Source organism: Schistocerca cancellata, chromosome 1, assembly GCF_023864275.1.
Source record: "Schistocerca cancellata isolate TAMUIC-IGC-003103 chromosome 1, iqSchCanc2.1, whole genome shotgun sequence".
NCBI lineage: Eukaryota > Metazoa > Arthropoda > Insecta > Orthoptera > Acrididae > Schistocerca > Schistocerca cancellata.
This window is the reverse complement of record NC_064626.1, coordinates 169737187-169761669: the sequence shown is the minus strand read 5'-3', so window position 1 is coordinate 169761669 and position 24483 is coordinate 169737187. Positions and strand designations below refer to the sequence as shown.

At 42.1% G+C, this 24483-nt stretch overlaps 1 protein-coding gene across 1 annotated transcript in view; it reads right to left on the bottom strand.

Annotated features, from left to right (window-relative positions):
• The window catches only part of LOC126152714 (mucin-19-like), a 401377-nt gene that overhangs the window by 218432 nt on the left and 158462 nt on the right, over positions 1–24483 (bottom strand). Inside the window, exons 10-12 of the mRNA XM_049916057.1 lie at positions 11686–11758; positions 11384–11424; positions 10668–10847 (exon numbers count right to left, since the gene is read on the bottom strand). Coding sequence (XP_049772014.1) covers positions 10668–10847; positions 11384–11424; positions 11686–11758 — 294 coding nt within the window. The remainder of the gene's footprint in view (positions 1–10667; positions 10848–11383; positions 11425–11685; positions 11759–24483) is intronic.

Sequence of the window (24483 nt, the reverse complement as noted above, 5' to 3'; positions counted from 1 at the left end):
TTGCAGCACTTCGTCATTTTCCAGTACAGTAAATTCAAATGTCGTGTGACTAGGGCCTCCCGTCGGGTAGATCGTTCGTCGGGTGCAAGTCTTTCGATTTGACGCCACTTCGACTGGAATGACATGATGATGATTAGGACAACACAACACTCAGTCCCTGAGCGGAGAAAATCTCCGACCCAGCCGGGAATCGATTCCGGGCCTTTAGGATTGACATTCTGTCGCGCTTACCACTCAGCTACTGGGGGGGGGGGGGGGGGGGCGGACTCCAGTACAGTGTGTACCCTTCATCTAACTCTGCAGTGGTTCGTGAAGTTCATATGCAGATACAAGGAGGAACATTATGATGTTTATATAGAAATGTTTGTGTTATACACTGTAGCAACAATGAGGCAAGTATTTTGTTGATCAAAACGTTTTATAAACATCTGTAGTCGATTTTCTATCCATCAAAACTAGTGGTCTGAATCGAAACAAGGAAATATAGTCCCAGATGATGAGAATGTTTCTTGGCTGAATTCACTCACATCTTCAAGAGGCATTTAACAGGCTCACGCATTCTCATCCGAGTGACACGTCATGCACCATGACTCATTAACCCAGAAGACCGTCTCCTTCTTCATGGTCGAATGTGTGGGTACTTGCACCACTATAAGCGACATCTTTCCCATTCGTTTCTTAAAAGTGGATTCTGGACATCAGCCCCAATCGAGTTCTCATCTCTCTACTGATTGTTCTATTGCTAGTTTCTGTGTCCAAGATACGCCAGAAGATCTCTTCAGTAGTGGGTAAAGTTCTTCATGGTGTGTGACGATGTCATTACTTAAAGAAAACCAACCAATATTATGTGTAGATTCCATCAGGATCACTATATAGCATTGCAGCTGTTGGGGACTATACTGCGTCTAAATTGAATGGACGTTTCAGCATGTAGAGCGGAAGTGGACAGCCTCCAGTGAATCGTAGTTTGTGCTCAAGCGCCACATGCTCGCTGTATTACCTGTTTTGTAGATACGAACAGGATCTTATAAAAAAAGCATGGTTAGCTACACGCAGGCAACACAGCTCGCCCCTTTCGCTATAAACTGCCAGTCTCAAAGATATTTTATTCTAGTTGTACTCGATACCTTTTCCTCCTTCTGTCACTTGAAAAGTGCTTTATGGTAAATCATCGTACGTTGCCTGTGTGCTAAGAAACCTGAGAGATTATCAATTTCAGTAAATTATTAATTAGAACATAAGAATGAGAATCGTTGTGTTATAGAATACAAAATAAACTGAGGAACGACAGTCGCTACTCAAGACAATCAGAAACGATAACTTTCTCTGTCATTCTAATGACAAAAGATTGTAGGTGCAAGATTAAATAGCACCCTTGACACATTAATGTTCTGCTGCTGACATACTCCAATTTAAGCTGTGTACAAAGTGATACCCTTACTGCAGAAGAGTCATGAGCTGGTTAAAAGGCGAAGCCTTCGTTGGCTGTCGCGGGATCGCACGGCAGATTACCAAGTTTGCAGCAGATAGACGCGTCTGGTAATTAATTGCTACTTGAAACACATTTCTGCGGACGCGGGAGATAAAATTAATGCAGAAACAGCACAAATGCCAGTAAGCTGAAACGCTTCCTTTCTTTTTGTTTCCACATCATTAACGTTCTGAGCTCTTACGAAAAGGTGCTTCGTAATCGGCGTTACTTTTCGTAGTCACACTGATGTCCTTCCTGATGTATTTGCTTGACAACGTTAAAATAACTATCGATTTGCACATAGCGCAAACCAATTTTAGAAGCGCTGCAATTGATGTGGCACCATTCTTGTGTTATTGGATCTCATACATACTTTAAAAAAAAAGGCAGCAGACAAGCTACTGGCGATACCACATTTATCGCTGTTTCAGGAATTCTGTTGAGATAGCGGTGTACATTAATAAATGTCATTATTCATTTGATGACTCTTGTGTGGGTTACAGTTATCTCTAAGCCTCTGCCTTCATAACAAAATTTGTAGATAATATTTCCCATATTCGTTTTTTTTCGATTTTTTTAAGCGAATTCTAGTTACAACCTTGTACAAAGATTTATCATTTTGTATTTCAAATGTTGTATTTATTACAATTTTTGCGCTTCATATCCATTGTCCTGGCAGTCGCAACAATCAGCGTGCCATAAGCGTACAACGATACAAATATAGGGAGAATGAACAGGTCAAATTACTATGAAACGCGGAATAGTGGTGTTGCTTCGAATGAGGATTTCGAGTGTTACATCGTACTAGCTAGACGGCAATCTTATTAAAAAGTAATTACGATTTGGTATAAGACTGCGTCTTTAATCGTAGACCATATTATTCCATTTCTTTATTAGCTTTTAATTGTTCTTAAACTTTCGTTCATACCTGTATGTTTAGAAAAACTGATTACTGTTAGAACGTTAACACAGTCGGATATTATCTTTTCGCTGGCAGGACTCTAGCAGTTTATGTGTGGAGAATCGAGCATAATGGTGCAGTCCTTGAAGTCATTAAGTCTAGTAAACTCATCTAGGTTGATTTCATGGCACAGACGAGTAAAGAAAAATTTAAAAAGTGCTGTTCCATACGCGTACCAGTTCTTCATTATTTAAATTTGTACATTCTCACTCTATTGATTGAGTAACTTGACCTTTTATTCGATAATGTTTTCCTGTCTTTTTTTCATTAAGTAACAAAACTGTTCACATCATTAATTGTTTAGCAGAAGTCTGCATTACCTAATTCCCGCTTAGCACATTGTTGTTGTTGTTGTTGTTGTGGTCTTCAGTCCACAGACTGGTTTGATGTAGCTCTCCTTGCTACTCTATCCTGTGCAAGCTTCTTCATCTCCCAGTACCTACTGCAACCTACATCCTTCTGAATCTGCTTAGTGGATTCATCACTTAGTCTCCCTGTCCGAGTTTTACCCTCCACGCTGCCCTCCAATATTAAATTGGTGATCCCTTGATGCCTCAGAACATGTCCTACCAACCGATCCCTTCTTCTAGTCAAGTTCTGCCACAAACTTCTCTTCTCCCCAGTCCTATTCAATACCTCCTCATTAGTTATGTGATCTACACATCTAATCTTCAGCATTCTTCTGTAGCACCACATTTTGAGAGCTTCTATTCTCTTATTGTCTAAACTATTTACCATCCATGTTTCACTTCCATACATGGCTACACTCCATACAAATACTTTCAAAAACGACTTCCTGACACTTAAATCTACACTCTTCTTCAGAAACAATTTCCTTGCCATTGCCAGTCTGCATTTTATATCCTCTCTACTTCAACCATCAACAGGTATTTTGGTCCCCAAAATCTCATCTACTACTTTAAGGGTCTCATTCCCTAATCTAATTCCCTCAGCATCACCCGATTTAATTGGACTACATTCCACTATCCTCGTTCTGCTTTTGTTGATGTTCATCTTATATCCTCCTTTCAAGACACCCCGTACCGTTCAACTGCTCTTCCAAGTCCTTTGCTGTCTCTGACAGAATTACAACGCCATTGGCAAACCTCCATGGATTCCAATTTCTACTTCAAATTTTTCTTTTCTTTCCTTTACTGCTTGCTCAATACACATATTGAATAACATCGGGGGTAGACTACAACCTTGTCTCACTCCATTACCAACCACTATTTCCCTTTCATGGCCCTGGACTCTTATATCGGCCATCTGATTCCTGTACAAATTGTAAATAGCCTTTCGCTCACAGTATTTGACCGCTGCCATTTTCAGAATTTGAAAGAGAGTATTCCAGTCAACATTGTCAAAATCTTTTTCTAAGTCTACAAATGCTAGAAACGTAGGTTCACCTTTCCTTAACCTATCTCCTAAGATAAGTCGTAGGGTTAGTATTGCTTCACGTGTTTCAACATTTCTACGGAATACAAACTTATCTTCCCCGAGGTAGACTTCTACCAGTTTTTCCGTTCGTCTGTAAGGAATTCCTGTCGGGCTGGGTTAGCATTGGATGGGTGATCGTCCGGTCTGCCGAGCGTTGTTGGCAAGCGGGGTCCACTCAGCCCTTGTGAAGCAAACTGAGGAGCTACTTGATTGAGAAGCAGCGGCTCCGGTTGCGGAAACTGACATACTGCCGGGAGAGCGGTGTGCTGACCACATGCCCCTCCATATCCGCTTCCAGTGGCGCCTATGATCTGAGGATGACACGGCGGCCGGTCAGTACCGTTGGGGCTCCGTGGCCTGTTCGGGGAGAGTTTAGTTTTTTTTGGTAAAGAATTCGTGTTAATATCCTGCAGCCGTGACTTACTAAACCGACAGATCGGTAATTTTCTCGCTTGTCAAAACCTGCTCTCTTTGGGATTGGAATAATTATATTCTTCTTGAAGTCTGGGGGTATTTCGCCTGTCTCATACATCTTGCTCACCAGATGGTAAAGTTTTGTCAGGGCTGGCTCTTCCAAGGCTGTCAGTAGTTCTAATGGAATGTTATCTACCCCCAGGGCCTTGTTTCGACTTAGTTCTTTCAGTGCTCTGTCAAACTCTTCACTCTGTATCATATCTCCCATTTCATTTTCATCTTTGTCCTCTTCCATAATATTATCCTCAAGAACATCGCCCCTGTATACACTCGCTATATACTCGTTCCACCTTTCTGCTTTCCTCTCTTTGCTTAGAACTGGTTTTCCATCTGAGCTCTTATATTCATACAAGCGGTTCTCTTTTCTGCAAAGGCCTCTTTAATTTTCCTATAGGCGGTATCTATCTTACCCCTAGTGATATTTGCCTGTACATCCATACATTTGTCCTCTAGCCATCCATGCTAAGCCATTTTTCACTTCCTGTCGATCTCGTTTTTAAGACTTTTTTATTCCTTTTTGTCTGTTTCATTTACTCCATATTTATATTGTATCCTTTCATCAGTTAAATTCAATATTTCTTCTGGAATTCTTCCAGCCCTCTTCTTTTTATCTACTTGATCCTTTGCTGCCTTCACTGTTTGATCTCTCAGAGCTACCCATTCTTCTTCTACTGTATTTCTTTGCCCCGTTCTTGTCAATCATTCCCTAATGATCTTTCTGAAACTCTCTACAACCTCTGTTTCTTTCAGTTTATGCAGGTTCCAGCTTCTTAAATTTCCACCCTCTTACAGTTTCTTCAGTTTTAATCTACAGTTCATAACCAATAGATTGTGGTCAGGGTCTACATCTGCCCCTGGAAAGTCTTACAATTTAAAACCTGCGTCGTAAATCTCTGTCTCACCATTATATATTCTAACTGACACCTTCCAGTGTCTCCAGGCCTCTTTCACGTATACAACCTTCTTTCATGATTCTTGAGCTAAGTGCTAGCAATGATTAAGTTATGCTATGTGGTGAATACTACCAGGCGGCTTCCTGTTTCACTCCTTACCCCCATTTCATATTCACCTACTACTTTTCCTTCTCTTTCTTTCCTGCTATCGAATTCCAGTCCCCCATGACTATTAAATTTTCGTCCCCCTTCACTATCTGTATACTTCCTTTTATCTCATTCTACATATCATCAATCCCTTCGTCATCTGCGGAGCTAGTTGGTATATAAACTTGTACTACTGTGGTAGGCATGGGCTTCGTGTCTATCATGGCTACAATAATGCGTTCACTATGCTGTTAGTAGTGGCTTACCCGCACTCGTATTGTTTTTTCATTATTCAACCTACTCCTGCATTACCCCTATTGGATTTTGTATTTATAACCCTGTATTCACATGACCAGAAATCTTGTTCCTCCTGCCACCGAACTTCACTAGTTCCCACTATATCTAACTTCAACCTGTGAATTTCCCTTTTTAAGTTTTCGATCCTACCTGCCCGATTAAGGGCTCTGGCATTCCACGCTCCGATCCGTAGAACGCCAATTTTCTTTCTCCTGATAACGACGTACACCTGAATAGACCCCGGTCGGAGTTCGGAATGGCGGACTCTGGAATATTTTACCCAAGAGGACGCCGTAATCTTTTAACCATACAGTAAAGCTGCAAGCCCTCGGGAAAAATGACGCTTGTAGTTTCCCCTTGCTTTCAGTCGTTCGCAGTACAAGCACAGCAAGGCCGTTTTGGTTAATGTTACAAGGCCAGATCAGTCAATCGTCCAGACTGTTTCTCTTGCAACTAATGAAAAGGCTGTTGCCCCTCTTCAGGAACTACACGTTTGTCTGGCCTCTTAGCAGATACCCCTCTGTTGTGGTTGCACCTACGGTACGGCTATCTGTATCGCTGAGGCACGCAAGCCTCCCCACCAACGGCAAGGTCCATGATTCATGGAGGAGCTTAGCACATTATAAGTATATTTACTGTTCACATTCTGGCGTAAGCAGAGATAGTCGTTATGAACTTCATTGTTGTGTTCGCTCTAGAATGATTTTATGGGGAAGCATCATAATTCTGCTTTGGGTATTCTGATACGATCTCCAGTCACGTGTACTGATCTCGTCCCAGGTTTTCAGTAAAGAGCTTAATATGATGCTAATTTTCTACGACTCTTTAGGTCACTGACCTCAGCTGACAATTCGATCTATCATATTGTAGTATATGACGTGCTGTATTTTTTATCTTTCTTAATTTTTGAAGGGTTACAATTTAAGGAGGCACCTTATTAGCACGAAGCTATCGATTAAGTTAAATGTGGTTTGACGAGTCGTAAAGCAATTTGATGGACCCATAGTATAAAGCCCATCCAAAATTAATTTTACGCAGTTTCATCATGTCACAGTACACTAGTTCTGACGGTATTTGATGGAACTAAAATTGTTAACAAGTAGCCACAGGATTTGAAAGCCAAAGACTGGTACTACTACGTTGACATGCTGCTTTAAAAATAAGATTAATAATAATAATAATAATAATAATAATAATAATAATAGACTACAGGTAAAAAGAAAACAGTTGTATAGCTAAGTAATTAATAACACAAATGTAAAACGAATATAGATCAGGGCACAATTGGTCGCATCGGGGATGTTCAAGACTGAGCAGTATCTGCTACCTAATGAGGCACATTCTAATGTAGTTTGACGTTTTCTTCCTTTTCTCCTTCCCAAGACCCTTTCAGCAGTGTTTTTATGACAGGAGATCTAATTGAAATGTCTTATTGCGTAAGGTGGCGATTTCAGTTTCTGAACGAGACATATAAATCAGCGTATGTACACACGTACTCGTGTTTAGTTGGCGGAAATCAATTATCCTTTCAAAGAAGACCCTCAACGGAAGTTACTCAGACAAAGAACATAACTGTATGTCAGCTACCGGCGAAGACAAAACAGCTCAAAATATCAGTACTATGTCCATACGAGCAAGTTGCAGAGTTTATATGAGATTTCTCTAAAAATGGTTCAAATGGCTCTGAGCACTATGGGACTCAACATCTGTGGTCATCAGTCCCCTAGGACTTAGAACTACTTAAACCTAATTAACTTAAGGACATCACACACATCCATGCCCGAGGCAGGATTCGAACCTGCGACCGTAGCCGTCGCGCGGTTCCGGACTGAGCGCCTAGAACCGCGAGACCACCGCGGCCGGCAGATTTCTCTCTATACAGTACCAGGTACTAGTAGAGATTAGAGGAGATGATATCGAAATGTCTAGTAAGTTATCACGCAGTGTGCTTTGTCCATTACCTCATTTCTCAGAGTAATCCGGTGGTGAAGTAAAAAGTTCCAGTTGTAGCACAATGTACAAATCTGTCTGAGTGATGTAAATATAAAAAGAAACTCAGAATAATACACAAATTTGTTGTTAACTATAGTCTAGTCTGTAATCGTGAATGGAAATTAAGGAAAAGAAAAGGACTTATTCTCTTCGTGTTTAAGTCTGGGACAAGTGCATTAACACCCAGATTAATTCTTTCTTTAGGAAAAGCGAATTAATCTTAAATGAGTCACAAGTCTTGGAATAAAACCGTTCGAACTTTCAATTACTTCTTCACCGAAGAAGCAGAAATTGTATGCTGAAAGCTAATGAAGTACAAACGATAACAATAGACAATGAAGATGTGGAATCGAAAATGAGAAGGTGTATGTCTTCGATATTCATGCGTTTCCTTACTTCTCCATCCTCTCTTGATCGGCTGCTTCATCCGTTGATAGGCTTCTGATGACTGTGTCGTTCTTACCTTTACCACCGCTAATATATTACTAGCCTGAACGGGTGTTGTGTTTTTTTCCCCTGCAGATCCCCCACGGAAATTTGCGTGTACTAAACGATCTGATGCCGTTACTATTTCAATTTTGAGAATTTGTTGTCAAATGTCAAGCGCTAGAGTAATCTACATATTCACTTCGCAGTACCTTCGTTCACTTGGCTACATCCGTATTCGCAACTACTGTCTGTAAAATACCGATAAAAGGTCTACTCTTTGAACCGAATACTGATCGGAATAGAATTATAATCACGCAAATATCACAGTATAATAATCAAATCTAGGTTTTCGCGTAAAAGGATGTCCATTTCCACTGTCGTTCAATGTGTAACCTTCTCGGTTATTTGTGAAGTTCCATCCTATACACCGAAGGCGATTACTGTATCGTGTCTAGTTCCGCAGGTAAAATGATTCTCTAGTTTTTACCGCCACAAAAAGAGCTGTCTGATACGGTTATATTCCACAGGAAGAGGTGTTGTTGAGCTTTCGTTGCTAGGAGAAAAAGAAGAAATTGATGATACATTGTCTCTAGAAAGGTTGCAGCTCGTATTCAGGGTGTTACAAAAAGGTACGACCAAACTTTCAGGAAACATTCCTCACACACAAAGAAAGAAAATATGTTATGTGGACATGTGTCCGGAAACACTTACTTTCCATGTTAGAGCTCATTTTATTACTTCTCTTCAAATCACATTAATCATCGAATGGAAACACACAGCAACAGAACGTACCAGCGTGACTTCAAACACTTTGTTACAGGAAATGTTCAAAATGTCCTCCGTTAGCGAGGATACATGCATCCACCCTCCGTCGCATGGAATCCCTGATGCGCTGATGCAGCCCTGGAGAATGGCGTACTCTACCACAGCCGTCCACAATACGAGCACGAAGAGTCTCTACATTTGGTACCGGGGTTGCGTAGACAAGAGCTTTCAAATGCCCCCATAAATGAAAGTCAAGAGGGTTGAGGTCAGGAGAGCGTGGAGGCCACGGAATTGGTCCGCCTCTACCAATCCATCGGTCACCGAATCTGTTGTTGAGAAGCGTACGAACACTTCGACTGAAATGTGCAGGAACTCCATCGCGCATGAACCACATGTTGTGTCGTACTTGTAAAGGCACATGTTCTAGCAGCACAGGTAGAGTATCGCGTATGAAATCATGATAACGTGCTCCTTTGAGTGTAGGTGAAAGAACATGGGGCCCAATCAAGACATCACCAACAATGCCTGCCAAAACGTTCACAGAAAATCTGTGTTGATGACGTGATTGCACAATTGCGTGCGGATTTTCGTCAGCCCACACATGTTGATTGTGAAAATTTGCAATTTGATCACGTTGGAATGAAGCCTCAAACGTAAAGAGAACATTTGCACTGAAATGAGGATTGACACATTGTTGGATGAACCATTCGCAGAAGTGTACCCCTGGAGTCCAATCAGCTGCTGATAGTGCCTGCACACGCTGTACATGGTACGGAAACAACTGGTTCTCCCGTAGCACTCTCCATACAGTGACGTGGTCAACGTTACCTTGTACAACAGCAACTTCTCTGACGCTGACATCAGTGTTATCGTCAACTGCACGTAGAATTGCCTCATCCATTGCAGGTGTCCTCGTCGTTCTAGGTCTTCCCCAATCGCGAGTCATGGGCTGGAATGTTTCGTGCTCCCTAAGACGCCGATCAATTGCTTCGAACGTCTTCCTGTCGTGACACCTTCGTTCCGGAAATCTGTCTCGATACAAACGTACCGCGCCACGGCTATTGCCCCGTGCTAATCCATACATCAGATGGGCATCTGCCAACTCCTCATTTGTAAACATTGCATTGACTGCAAAACCACGTTCGTGATGAACACTAACCTGTTGATGCTACGTACTGATGTGCTTGATGCTAGTACTGTAGAGCAATGAGTCGCATGTTAACACAAGCACCGAAGTCAACATTACCTTCCTTTAATTGGGCCAACTGGCGGTGAATCGAGGAAGTACAGTACATACTGACGAAACTAAAATGAGCTCTAACATGGAAATTAAGCGTTTCCGGACACATGTCCACATAACATCTTTTCTTTATTTGTGTGTGAGGAATGTTTCCTGAAAGTTTGGCCGTATCTTTTTGTAACACCCTGTATACCCCCAACCCGTAACACTTGTTTGACAAAGTGCCGTGTCACATCAAAGACATACCTCTGGAGAGCATTAGTTCTTTATTTAAGATTTCTTTAATGTATTTTGAGACCTTATTGCAGAGGAATGTAAACCCAACAAGCAACTAGTAACACTAGTAAATTCACTTTTACGCAGCACCAGAGTTTGTTCACGCTTCCACCTCTAATTGGAGCAGCTATGGAGTCTAGTTTGCACAGGGGTTTGAGCTATAGCATTATTTGCCAGTGTTTATCGAGTCTCACGAGTTGCGGTCCCGTTTCACGCAGTGAACTCGAGACTTGCGACCGCCGCAGTCGACCCCCGATGCTACCAAAGGCGGGGCCGCAGACTCACCTGGGGGCAGGCGCTGGTGGAGCTGCTGCTGCTTGCGGCTGAGGCGCGCCGCCAGCCGGGAGGCGGCGGCCAGCGGGCAGCCCGACAGGCTGCGGTGGGTGTTCCGGTTGGAGCTAACATGGCCCCGCCCATTGCAACCGGGGGTGGGGCATTTCAGAATTGTCTCATGCATCGCCAGGACTATACAACAGAATCACAAGGAGGCCCGCTTGAGTATACAGTCGACCTTTATAACCGGCGAAAGAAAAGAGAAACAGAAAAAGAAGGGCGGGTAGAGAGTAAAACCATAAAGAAAATAACGACAGTAGCAGTCTATTGATTGCAGCAAACTTGGCGCTCGTAACGGCGCAAGTTTGAAAGTGAAAACTCGAAGGGAAAGTTCGAAAAACACATTTTATTTCCATATTAGTTGAATACGAGTCGTGCGCGTGGTGCGAGGGGGGAAGACATTACTCACAGATGTTTTATGGGTGAAAGGGGAGAAACGGGAGTGCTTTCAAAACAATCACGTTTCCGTTTAACAACGTAAAGGTGTATATACTCAACCTGACCTTCAGATTCTATTGCATGCCCACACGAGAAGCAAAACAAAGTGGTTTCTGGCTAAGTCACTACTGAAAGCGAACGAATGAATAAAATATAAGCTAGCTCTCTACCCCGCAAAGAAAACCAAGGGAAGCGATAAACAAGCGATTACATAGGTAGAGGACACTTACTTTCAGGTGTCACCTTGTCTTTTCTTGGGCATCCGGATAAGCTGCATGTAAGAGAGAGTACGTCTTTACGTAAAAAGTGAACGACTGAATGTAAACTTTCTTTGTTTTCCACAAACTAATAGTTTCAACGTGAAAATATTAAGCAATGAATCTGGAGTAGAATCCCCTATTAAAAATACTGAAAGAAAACCATTTTCCTCTCCACAGCCTCTGGCTGTTGGCATTTACATGTAATATAAGTTAACAAACGAACACTGAAATGTTTTTATAGTATGAATAAGGAGTGAAGCAGCCCTACTGACCTGCGATGATGCGAGTAGAGTCCAGTGACGTGACCTTGCCCCGTGCAACCAGGCGTAGGACAGCGGCTACCCTCTGAAAATAAAAAACACCATTATCATCTAGCGCCTCCGCACTGATAATCCCAGTTGGTACTGGCACGGAAATCATTGCAGGGATTTTCTTCGGTTTCCCTTTTCCTTTATTTAATATGACACTCAGTTACATAGATTGTATCAGTTAACTGGAAAGACACTTCCGAGAAGTTTAGGGAGTACCTCATTGCCGAGCAGTTACGTTTTGCTATAGGAGACTGCAGCACCACTTAGGTAGAATTTACAAGAGAAGAATGTAAACTCAAACTATGTAAGTGCAGCTGTCTCGTTACACTTCCGGTATTGCGTATGAATCTATTTTTCCCAGTGAATTAAGTTACGAAGAAAATTGGTGACGGCTTTTTGTCGTTCGTGACAAATGTCAACGTAAATAGTCTACGTACAAGCGTACTCGCAGATAGTCACTAATGTACGATTTAAATGGGTACTTTTACCGGAAAATCGAACACCATTACAATTTTAAGAACTTTCTAAATTTAATTTCAATGCTGTATCGCCCATTTTCGTGCGCCACAGAATTATTTCATTATATTACTGGAAGAACGCATTATGCTCATTCATTATCAATAGCGAAAGTTCATGTTTGATTCCTTGTTCGGTACTCCTTATTCCAGTCATTTGATCTTAGTACTGGCCAACATTGTCGCAAATGCTATATAAAAAGCTGCTATCTGTTAATCACAATATAACAAGTCCTACATTGATTCGCCATCACTGATAGTACAATGGTTGGTACAACAAATTGAAATTTGATTGTTCATTTGGGAACATTCCGGAAGCAAAAAACTACAGAAACATTCCTTCACGGAACATCACCTACTAGTGAAATGTTTTCCGTCTGGAGTAGCAGAAAGCGCTACTTGAAACTGAACGAATACTGGCTGGCCGGGGTGGCCGAGCGGTTCTAGGCGCTACAGTCTGGAACTACGCGACCGCTACGGTTGTAGGTTCGAATCCTGCCTCGGGCATGGATGTGTGTGATGTCCTTAGTTAGGTTTAAGTAGTTCTAAGTTCTAGGGGACTGATGACCTTAGAAGTTAAGTCCCATAGGCTCAGAGCCATTTTTTTTTAAACGAAGACTAGTAAATCAGTGATGATAACAGTGGTCGGACGATTGTGTTTAATTACCAGAATTTATTTTTTCGTGATATATGACAATTTTATGTTTCGATTTGACGAGATTTATATTAAAAATGCAGTTGCCAGTTTGTTGTTGATGTGGTCTTCACTCGAAAAAACTGGTTTGATACAGCTCCTGCCCACCTCTTAATGTATCCTGTGCAAGTCTCTTCTTCTCCACGTAACTACTGCGAGAAACATCCAGTTGAAATTGCTTACTGTATTTAAGCCTCGGTCTCCATCTACAATTTTTATCCCGCACTTTCCTCTGTTACCAAATCAGCTACTCCCTGATGCCTAAGTATGTGTTTATCAACTTATTCATTCTTCTACTTAAGTTGTACGACTGAACTATTTTGTCCTCATCTGAGTACCTACTGATTAGCTACTCTGTTTAACAACGTAACCCTCAACATTCTTCTGTCTCACCACATTCAAAAGGTTTATATTCTCTTCTCCTATCTGATGTTTTGCGCCCTGGTTTCACTTCCGTACAAGACTACACTCCAGACAAACGCTTTCAGAAAAGCTTTGCGGTCTGTCACAGATATATGTGTTTGAAATAGCTCTTCGAAACTGTTGACGCAAGCTTCTTTGCATGTGTTGTTTTCCCGAAGCGGTTCTCCAGTAAAGGCTGCAAATGATCAACAGCTGGAAAGTTAACGTGAACACCACAGATTCTTGTAGGGACAGTGCTATTGGAAGGGGTATGCCGTTGTCTTACCAGCCCTGTGAACAGAATATTGATCCAGTTGTACGAAGAGTGATCGCATTACCCGAATCTCGGTGAAGCTTTAGCATTTTCCGTAAATAGAAAGATTTGCAAGACGTAAACGCTCTATTAAAAGAGTTCTAGAAAGAATGTGTAGAGAAGCTGGGTAGCTGGAAAACTATCGTCGTGCGTTTCAGTACAGGAAAGAGTTCGAGAAGCTTTGCCAGACAAAAAACTTGACAGTCAGTGGAATGCGAGTTACAACGCCGTGTGGCTGAGAACGACTGAGACGGGTTGCGAATAGCACCAGTGGCGCAGTGGTTGCGGCGGAATGCTAATAGGGAGGCGGCCAATCAGTGCCGGGGTGCAGCGGCCTCTCATCTGCATGCTAAGCACTGGCCGAGGATAAACAGCGGCGGGCACGCGCAAACTGGCTGCAGTCCGCCCGTCTCGCAGCCGCTGCACTGTGCCCAGGCTACGCAGGCGGGGCGAGCGAGCAAGTGGATCACGGCTGTCGCCCAGGGGGTCGTAATTCAAGGGATGCGACGTCTTAGTCACACACGTACAACACTAAAATATGACCATTATGTAACATTCATCAATTTCGGCCTCACTCTTGTGTTCGTTTGTGTAATCATAGGTGTTTACAATCGCCGCAAGTGTTTATTCTTGGGCTAAGCCTTGGCTGTCGAATTTTACTGACTTCCAGAGTGATGCAATTTAATGCATTGACAAAGACAGAAGGAGACATTAGAATCATCATTCACCTTGGTACTTTCATTAATGAGTTCATTACAAATCACCAATTTTCTTTCTTTTTTTACTTGACACATGACTAGCGCTGTAAGCTAAGCACGTACTGTAACAAGATATTGTATATCAGATACCTGACTTCGTGTGATGACAAATATAGAGAGCAGTCATGTCTAAATTATAGCAATTAAAAATATTTGCTGTCTATACTGAACACATTAATGAATATTATTTCACTAACTGGTCATTGATTTAACTTACTTTTCTGTACTTATTTCTTCTCAGTTTCGTCATTTTAATAATGATAGCATAACAACAGGTAAAAACTAAATTGATTGGTTGGTTCAAATGGCTCTGAGCACTATGGGACTCAACTGCTGTGGTATTAGTCCCCTAGAACTTAGAACTACTTAAACCTAACTAACGTAAGGACATCACACACATCCATGCCCGAGGCAGGATTCGAACCTGCCACCGTAGCGGTCGTGCGGTTCCAGACTGTAGCGCCGTTAACCGCTCGGCCACTCCGGCCGGCACTAAATTGATTATTTATACTTTCTTCACCTAAATTTCAATGACATTTTGCACTGTATTTTCTCCATATTGAATAGATACACTGGTATACTGGTTCACCTACCAGAGAATTAACATTTGTACATCCAGTAACCCATGAAATTTTAAATATTGTCGCAAGACCGTAGCATCGATCTAGTTTTCTCGAGGGGTACGTTTGTTACAGCACTCATCATTTGAGGATTGCAACTGCAGATATAGTCAACCATTTATATCTGCAGCGATTTGTATTAAATTAAATTATTTGTCATCTTCAACTATTGTAGTCCTCTCTTCCCGATTTGCGTGTAATATTACGGTATATTGATAATTTTTACTTATGGATCGTCTGACAGCAACTGAATAAAACACAAGGTACCCCTCCAAAATACACACACGCACACACACACACACACACACACACACACACACAAGCCCGCGCGCGTGCAAACGCATACACCAACAGATCACAGATACTTCAATAATTACACTCAAAGGTTTGGCAATAACATTCGATCTTTGGCAAAAACATTTGACAGTCGGCAACAGAAACCAAAACATTGCATTGAAACAAGCGTTCAATTCATAGTGCTGTGGAATGTGAGAAACAAACGGCAAATTGGCATTCATAAGGAGAAGAACAACACCAAAAATGCAACAGGAGCGTAATGTGTAAGAAATTGTCCACGCAACCTGTAAGTACAGTTGAAATCATTACTACCTAATAGGAAATACCAACCACAGAACTGTTTATAACCTATAGGTACAGTGACAAAAATGTAAATTAAATAGCGAACATATGTATTTATTCCGGGCCACTGATGACGCCTTGCAGAAAATAAAGGCGAAACGCGTATGGCACTAAAATTGTGTTTTATTCAGTTCCTGTTAGACGGTCCATAAGTAAAAATTATCAATATACCCTAAATTATTTGTATATTACTGGGAGGCTATCAAATTCACTTGACTGTCGCACGAAATGTTGTAAGACTGTAAGTGGTCTACTTTGGAAGTCAATTATCCTTATGACCAGCGAAGATAGCATCACACCAATGCCATTTTTCCATTTAATAGCAAAATGGAACCGAAATAGCTGTGCATGAATGAATACGCGCTGCGATTATGGGGTGGATAGTGTTTGATCCAACCTGCAGGCTGGCCCATATGGACACGTCGCTGTCCAGTCTCTCCCTCCTGTCTTAAGAGCGGCTGGCTCGCCCTCCTGTCTCCCCTCGTTCCCACAACGTTGTTAGCTGATATTTTCTCTCACCCCAGGCTGCCGTAGGCTCTCTATTTGTTTGAAAAGCGTTCCTATTATTTAATAATAACAAAAGTAACCTTCAGCTTGAGAACTACTTTCTTTGGTGCTGTGGTACTCGTGTTTCTTTTGCTTATTTTACTAGGCATAAAACTTTTTTCATTCTGAATTGCATATTTTTTGTAATATGAATAAAGTTTAGAAAGACTTCTGAAATTCTGACTTGACTTGGACCTGCAGAACATTGGTCTGAATTGATTCAGCGCCATTTAGTGAGTATTCGATAACACTTGGAGAGTCTTACATTAAAAAAAAAAAAATCGATGGGCAATAATAAACTGGTCAACAGCGTTATTACAGTAAAACATTTACCCGTCTTAACTTTTGACTAATTTATAGTTTTATCTTCTTTTTTGTCATGTGTATGTTATGGAATACAACATATCAATTGAAATATTATTCCAAAACTAAAGATTGGTTGATATCGAGTGTCAAGTGACTGAGCACCATTCTCGTTGATAATATATTTTATATAGGCATCAACTACACCTCTTAAACAAAATGCATTATCCTTATGAAAAACATTTACATTGCCTCTGTCCGTTAGTTTGACTTACGTCGTCAGTGGAATTGGTAACGGGCACTTATCGTCAGTGGAAATAGTAATGGACAGTTATCACCAGTGGAAATAGTAATGGGCAGCTAATGATAAGAACTGGAACGATGCAGGGACTAAACACGAAGCGTGACCTGGAGGCGAAATAATGGACTGCTCTCCCTCCTCCCGCACCTCGCCCAGCCAATCACCGCCAATGTCTCTGGTCCAGCGGCCTGCATTCAGCCTGGTGGGCTATGCGACAAGTGGAAACCAGCACTGTGGTCGCCACCACTCTTACATGAAACGGACAACACAACATCATTTAAAATCCCTCTTCGAAAAATAAGTTACAAAACTCAGTCAATAGCTTTGGCTAATGTCATCCCTCTTCATAAATTTATGAAGTAAGAAATACTAGATGTTTTGTATAATCAAGTAGTGTAGCTTATTTATTGACTTTCAGCGGGCTAAGCTTGTGTACATCACTGTACATTTTTTGTTATTCAAATTGAAGATGACTTTAGCTGGTAAACTGAGACGGAAAAGTGAATTGTTTATAAATCATAATCCATTTGTAAGAGTACCATGCCCTACTTACTGTTAAGGACTCAAAGTGCAAAGAGAGTGTATTTTACATTACGATTTCGTAACACATAGCTGATGATTTTCTTTCAGTATAGCTTCTGTCTTAGCATTTTATCGTGTTCTTCTTTGGTATAGAATCAGGTTACCTTTTCCATTAATCTGTAAATACATATTTCCGCTCTACACGAAGTAAGCTCGAAACCTGAGAGAATCTATTCCGATCCGAACTGATACACATCATTGGTTCCGACGTGAGCCGCCATCTGCAGTTGAATGCACTCTGTGCTCTTCATGGCATCCGATCTGACTCTTTCCACGTCTGAGATGACTCCACCTGGTATGCACACGCAGTTGACATTGGCTTTCTTCCCCTCCTTGGCAGCCATATCCCTAAGGGGCCCCATAGTGAGACTAACATTGGAGCTCTCAACTATTAATAATCCCACCCTCTGTGATTGTCCGGATATTGCAGGATGGGAGGATTCCTCTGAAACAGGACAGGCGACAGTGTCTGGCTCAGCGACGGTGTCAGCCGCAGACAGCGCCTGAAACCTGTTTGTCGGGAAAACCGGGGAGGCCTCACGTGCGGCCGTCTGGGGAGTCTACGCCCCGGAGCGACCTCCCACTCGACCACAGGTGAGTGGGTCAACCTCAGTGCGAGCAGTAACTGGGCTGTCCACCGCTGAGGACCGAATGGCGGAGTCAGACATGCTGGACGTTCGTTGGATCCGCACGACCGGGTCACAAGAGTGATGCCCATCCATTGCAGCTTCAAGCTGTGTAACCGAAGCCATCACAACCTCAGACTGACAGCGAAGTGTCACCAACTCGGCTCGCATCCGCACTCAGCAATCACAGTCCCTATACATACCAAAGACCGTGGAAAATTACACCACACAGGCAAACAAGGACAATTTACACGCTCTACGGAGCTCTACTGTCGACGTGCAGTAAAGCACAAGAACTGTGTCCAATAAATTAGATTAATACGCAGAGATTAAAAAAAAAACTACCAAAGCATTCTGATGAGACTATATTTGCTCCTGATTAGGAACTTGTAATATGTCACAAAATCGGTTTACTTTCCGACGCAAACGAACATGCGGCAACCGTGCCTATTAAAAATTAAATTATCACACAGAAACTCAAGAAACTAAAGCACACGGATGAAACTATACAATTCGCTCGTATTAGCGGCCTTCTCTGCGCGATAGCAATGGAAATACCATCGAAGACTGTGCTGTGAAAGCAGAGGTACTAAACAGAGCCTTTCGTACTGAACAGAGCGTTTCGAAATTTCTTCACCGAAGAAGACGAAGTAAATATTCCAGAGTTTGTACCAAAAACAGCTGCCAACGTGAATAACTTGGAAGTAGATACCCTCGGCGTATAGAAGCAACTTAAATCACTTAATAAAAGCAAGTCTTCTGTTCCAGCTGTATACCAATTAGGCTCCTTTAAGAGTATGCTGATGCAACAGCTCCATTCTTGACAGTCATATACAACCGCTCGCTCGACGAAAGATCTGTACCCAAAGACTGGAAAGTTGCACAGGTGACACCAACATGCAAGAAAGGTAACAGGTGTAATCCACCAGATTACAGGCTCATATCATTAACGTCGATATGCAGCAAGGTTTTGGAACATATATTGTGTGCGAATATTATGAATTACCTCGAAGACAACGGTCTATTAATACACAGTCGACACGGATATAGAAAATATCGTTATTGTGAAACACAACTAGTTCTTTACACACACGAGATGAGTACTATTGACAAGGGATTTCAGATTGATTTCCGTATTTCTAGATTTCCAAAAGGCTTTTGGCACTGTACCACACAAGCGGATTGTAGTGAAATTGCGTGCTTACGAGATACCGTCTCAGTAATGTGAATGGATTAGTGATTTCCTTTCAGAGAGGTCATAGTTCGTAGTACTCGTAATTGACATAAAGTCATCGAATAAAACAGAAGTGATTTCTGGCGTTCTTCAAGATAGTGTTATAGGCCCTCTCTGCTCCTTATCTATATAAACGATTTAGGAGGCAATGTGAGCAGCCGTCTTAGGTTGTTTGCAGATGATGCTGTCGTTTATCGTCTATTAAAGTCGTCAGAAGATCAAAACAAATTGCAAAAGGATTCAGAAAAGATGTCTGTATGGTACGAAAATTGGCAATTGACCGTGAATAATGAAAAATGTAATGTCATCTACATGAGTGCTAAAAGAAATCCCTTAAACTTCGATTACACGATAAATCTGTCAAATATAAAGGCCGTAAATTCAACTAAATACCTAGGAATTACAATTAGGAACAATTTAAATTGAAAAAAAAACATAGAAAACGTTCATCTACATCTACATTTATACTCCGCAAGCCACCCAACGGTGTGTGGCGGAGGGGAAGGGAAACCAAAGACTGCGTTTTATTGGCAGAACACATATAAAATATAACAGGTCTACTAAATAGAATGCCTACATTATGCTTATCCGTCCTCCTTTGGAGAACTGCTGTGCGGTATGGGTCCCTTACTACATCGGATTAACGGAGTACGTCGAGTAAGTTCCAAGAAGACCAACGCGTGTTGTATTTTCGGGAAACAGGAGAGAGTGTGTCACAGATATGATACAGGATTTGGGGTTGTGACATTAAAACAGAGGGGTTTTTCGTTGCTGCGGAATCTTCTCACGAAATTTCGATCACACACTTTCTCCTCCAAAAGCGAAAATATTTTCTTGACGCCGACCTACTCTATCTGATCAAAAGTATCCGGACACCTGGCTGAAAATGACTTAGAAGTTCGTGGCACCCTCCATCGGTAGTTCTGGATTTCAGTATGGTGTTGGCCTAGGCTTAGCCTTGATGACAGCTTTCATCCTCGCAGGCATACGTTCAATGAGGTGCTGGAAGGTTTCTTGGGGAATGACAGCCCATTCTTCACGGAGTGCTGCACTGAGGAGAGGTATCAATGTCGGTCGTTGAGTTCCAAAACATGCCAAAGGTGTTCTATAGGATTCAGGTTAGGACTTTCTGCAGGCCAATCCGTTACAAGGATGTTATTGTCGTGTAACCACTCCCCCACAGGCCGTGCTCGATCATGTTGAAAGATGCAGTCGCCTTCTCCGAACTGCTCTTCAACAATGGGAAGCAAGAAGGTGCTTGAAACATCGATGTAGGCCTGTGCTGTGATAGTGCCACGCAAAACAACAAGCGGTGCAAGCCCCCTCCATGTAAAACGCGACCACACCATAAGACCACCGTCTCCGAATTTTACTGTTGGCACTATACACGCTGGCAGATGACGTTCACCGGGCATTCGCCATACCCACATCCTTCCATCGGATCGCCACATTGTGTACCGTGATTCGTCTTTCCACACAACATTTTTTCATTGTTCAATTGTCCAACCTTTGCGCTCCTTACAACAAGCGAGGCGTCGTTTAGCATTTACCGGCGTGATATGTCTTATGAGCAGCCGCTCGGCCATGAAATCCAAGTTTTGTCACCTCCCACCTAACTGTCATAGTACTTGCAGTGGATTCTGATGCAGTCTGAAATTCCTGTGTGGATGTCTGGATAGATGTCTGCATAGATGTCTGCCTATTACACATTACTAGCCTCTTCAACTGTGAGCGATCTCTGTCAGTCAACAGACGAGGTCAGCCTGTACGCTTTTGTGCTGTACGTGTCCCTTCATGTTTCCACGTCACTTTGACGTGGGAAACCGTGGACCTAGGGATGTTTACGAGTGTGGAAATCTCTTGTACAGACGTATGACACAAGTGACACCCAATCAACTGACCACGTTCGAAGTCCGTGAGTTCCGCGGAGCGCCCCAGTCTGCTCTCTCATGATGTCTAATGAGTACTGAGGTCGCTGATGCGAAGTACCTGGCATCACAGTGCACCTAATATGAAAAACATATGTTTTGGGGGGTGTCCGGATAATTTTGATTACATAATGTACGTAAGGAGAAATGATCATCATGATAAAATAAGGAAAATCAGAGCTTGCACGGAAAGAAATAGGTGTTCGTTTTTTCCGCCCGCTGTTCGAGATTGGAATAATAGAGAATTATTGTGAAGGGGGTCCGATGAATCCTCTGCCAGGCACTTAAATGTGATTTGCAGAATATCTATGTCGATGTAGAAGGTTTTATTGCTTACATTTTTATCCTTCCCCTGGAAGTGCAGTGTCAGAACAGCGCTTGCCCGATGACTTCACTGCAACGGGAAAAGGTGAAGAAAGGTGGTGCAGCTGTAGAGAAGCACTTTTGCTGTAGACTGTAGGGAGACAGCACGCCTGTTCCGGAACGCCAGCAGTGAGGCGCTACCAGCGAGGAGCCGGGACCGAGATTGGCCCGCAGCCGAAACAAAGGCGCTCGCTGCCGGCTAACGACGTCACGTATCGTAATCCAATTTGCGGCCTCGAGCCTCAGCCCTGGTGGTAATTATCCGCGGGCCCACGCCCCGATCTCCGGCCGCTCCCCAGCGCAGCGCCGGCGCCGTCTTCGCCACGGCACGTCCTTCTCTGAGTCACCGCCTCCTGCCTGCTGTCTTCCCTAAAGTCGAAAGCGACCGAGTGACAGAGCACGGTGCATTATTAACTGGAGGGGAGGTTTTTCACGATACGTCTCCTTCGCTCAGATTCACTTTACATTTCAGCTCTTCCATTATACGCTATTAATTTTACGGAGATACATTTTTAATGGGATATTAGTTAAATGATGACCACCTATGTTATTAAACTGCTAATCCGGTTCATGATTCATGCTGCACAATCCCAATTGCGGGTTACTTATTTAACAGCTTCCAGGAGCAACAAAAAATTGATTTTCAATATTTCATACCTGTAGAGACCGAATTAAAAATGTTCAGAGGCTGTCAAAATCTAACCACTGACAGGTGTAATCTCATGTTAAAGGTGTAGCGCAGTAAGACAAGTATTACAGTTAGAAATTGCGAATATGTCTTGGGGCAGCGTAACTCACGGTGAGCACGTGCCCAGATCATATTCATCCAGTGTTTGATAGTGAGAGCCGTTAGTGACTTGCAACAAACTTTACGCATAATTTTAGACCCTTAAGAAACTTTTTTCTGACACTCCCCACAAAATAACAAAATGGAATAAGATTTTCGTTTACCACATTTTCGCTGCTGATGCACTAAAACTGCCGCATCACGCATGGCGTTTTAATTTATTACTTCTTTTCTACTAGCTCTGTTCGCAACGCATTTCGCAGGCAGTATCAACACACACCACTGAATGTACCTGCAAATTTATTTTATTGTACGACACATAGTTCAGGAGATATGACATAATACATGTCGAGAAGCATGAAAAACTCGATTTTTCTTAAAACAGAGAGCAAATTTACGATACTATATTCATCCAGCGTTCGACAGTGACAGGACTTAGCCACTTCCACCAAACTCTTAAATACTATTTCAAGCCTTTTCTAAACTTGATTAACGTCAAGTATTTAACACACTAACTTATTTGTGAAGCAAAGGTTTGAAGCGGTTTTATGCTTGGAAGTTTGATTTTTTAAAGAATCGTCAGTTTACTGGTTTGCTTTATTTCGCGCTTCTTAGATTTGAATGAGGTCTGTCGCGAAATTTGTTTGTTGTTATTTAAAAGAAAATAAATGTTGCGTATTTATAATGCATGTCTTTCTTTCTTTCTCAGCTGTGCTAATCTTCAGCATTCTTCTGTAGCACCACATTTCGAAAGCTTCTATTCTCTTCTTGTCCAAACTATTTATCATCCATGTTTCACTTCCATACGTGGCTACACTCCATACAAATACTTTCAGAAATGCCTTCCTGACACTTAAATCTATACTCTATGTTAACAAATTTCTCTTCTTCAGAAAGGCTTTCCTTGCCATTGCCAGTCTACATTTTATATTCTCTCTACTTCGACCATCATCAATTATTTTGCTCCCCAAATAGCAAAACTCCTTTACTACTTTAAGTGTCTCATTTCCTAATCTAATTCCCTCAGCATCACCCGACTTAATTCGACTACATTCCATTATACTTGTTTTGCTTTTGTTGATGTTCATCTTATATCGTCCTTTCAAGACACTATCCATTCCGTTCAACTGCTCTTTCAAGTCCTTTGCTGTCTCTGACAGAATTACATAGTCATCAGCAAACCTCTAAGTTTCTATTACTTCTTCATGGATTTTAATACCTACTCCGAATTTTTCTTTTGTTTCCTTCACTGCTTGCTCAATATACAGATTGAATAACATCGGGGAAAGGCTACAACCCTGTCTCACTCCCTTCCCAACCACTGCTTCCCTTTCATGTCCCTCGACTCTTATAACTGCCATCTGGTTTCTGTACAAATTGTAAAATGCCTTTAGCTTCCTGTATTTTACCTCTGCCACCTTCAGAATTCGAAAGAGAGTATTCCAGTCAACATTGTCAAAATCTTTTTCTAAGTCTACAAATGCTGGAAACGTAGGTTTGCTTTTCCTTAATCTAGCTTCTAAGATACGTCGTAGGGTCAGTATTGCCTCACGTATTTCTGTGGAATCCAAACTGATCTTCCCCGAGGTCGGCTTCTACTAGTTTTTCCATTTGTCTGTAAAGAATTCGCGTTAGTATTTTGCAGCTGTGGCTTATTAAACTGATTGTTCGGTAATTTTCACATGTGTCAACACCTGCTTTCTTTGGGATTGGAATTATTATATTCTTCTTGAAGTCTGAGGGAATTTCGCCTGTCTCATACATCTTGCTTACCAGATGGTAGAGTTTTGTGAGGACTGGCTCTCCCAAGGCCGTCAGTAGTTCTAATGGAATGTTGTCTACTCCCGGGGCCTTGTTTCGACTCAGATCTTTCAGTGCTCTGTCAAACTCTTCACGCAGTATCATATCTCCCATTTCATCTTCATCTACATCCTCTTCCATTTCCATAATATTGTCCTCAAGTACATCGCCCTTGTATAGACCCTCTATATACTCCTTCCACGTTTCTGCTTTCTCTTCTTTGCTTAGAACTGGGTTTCCATCTGAGCTCTTGATATTCATACAAGTGGTTCTCTTTCCTCCAAAGGTCTCTTTAATTTTCCTGTAGGCAGTATGTATCTTACCCCTAGTGAGATAAGCCTCTACATC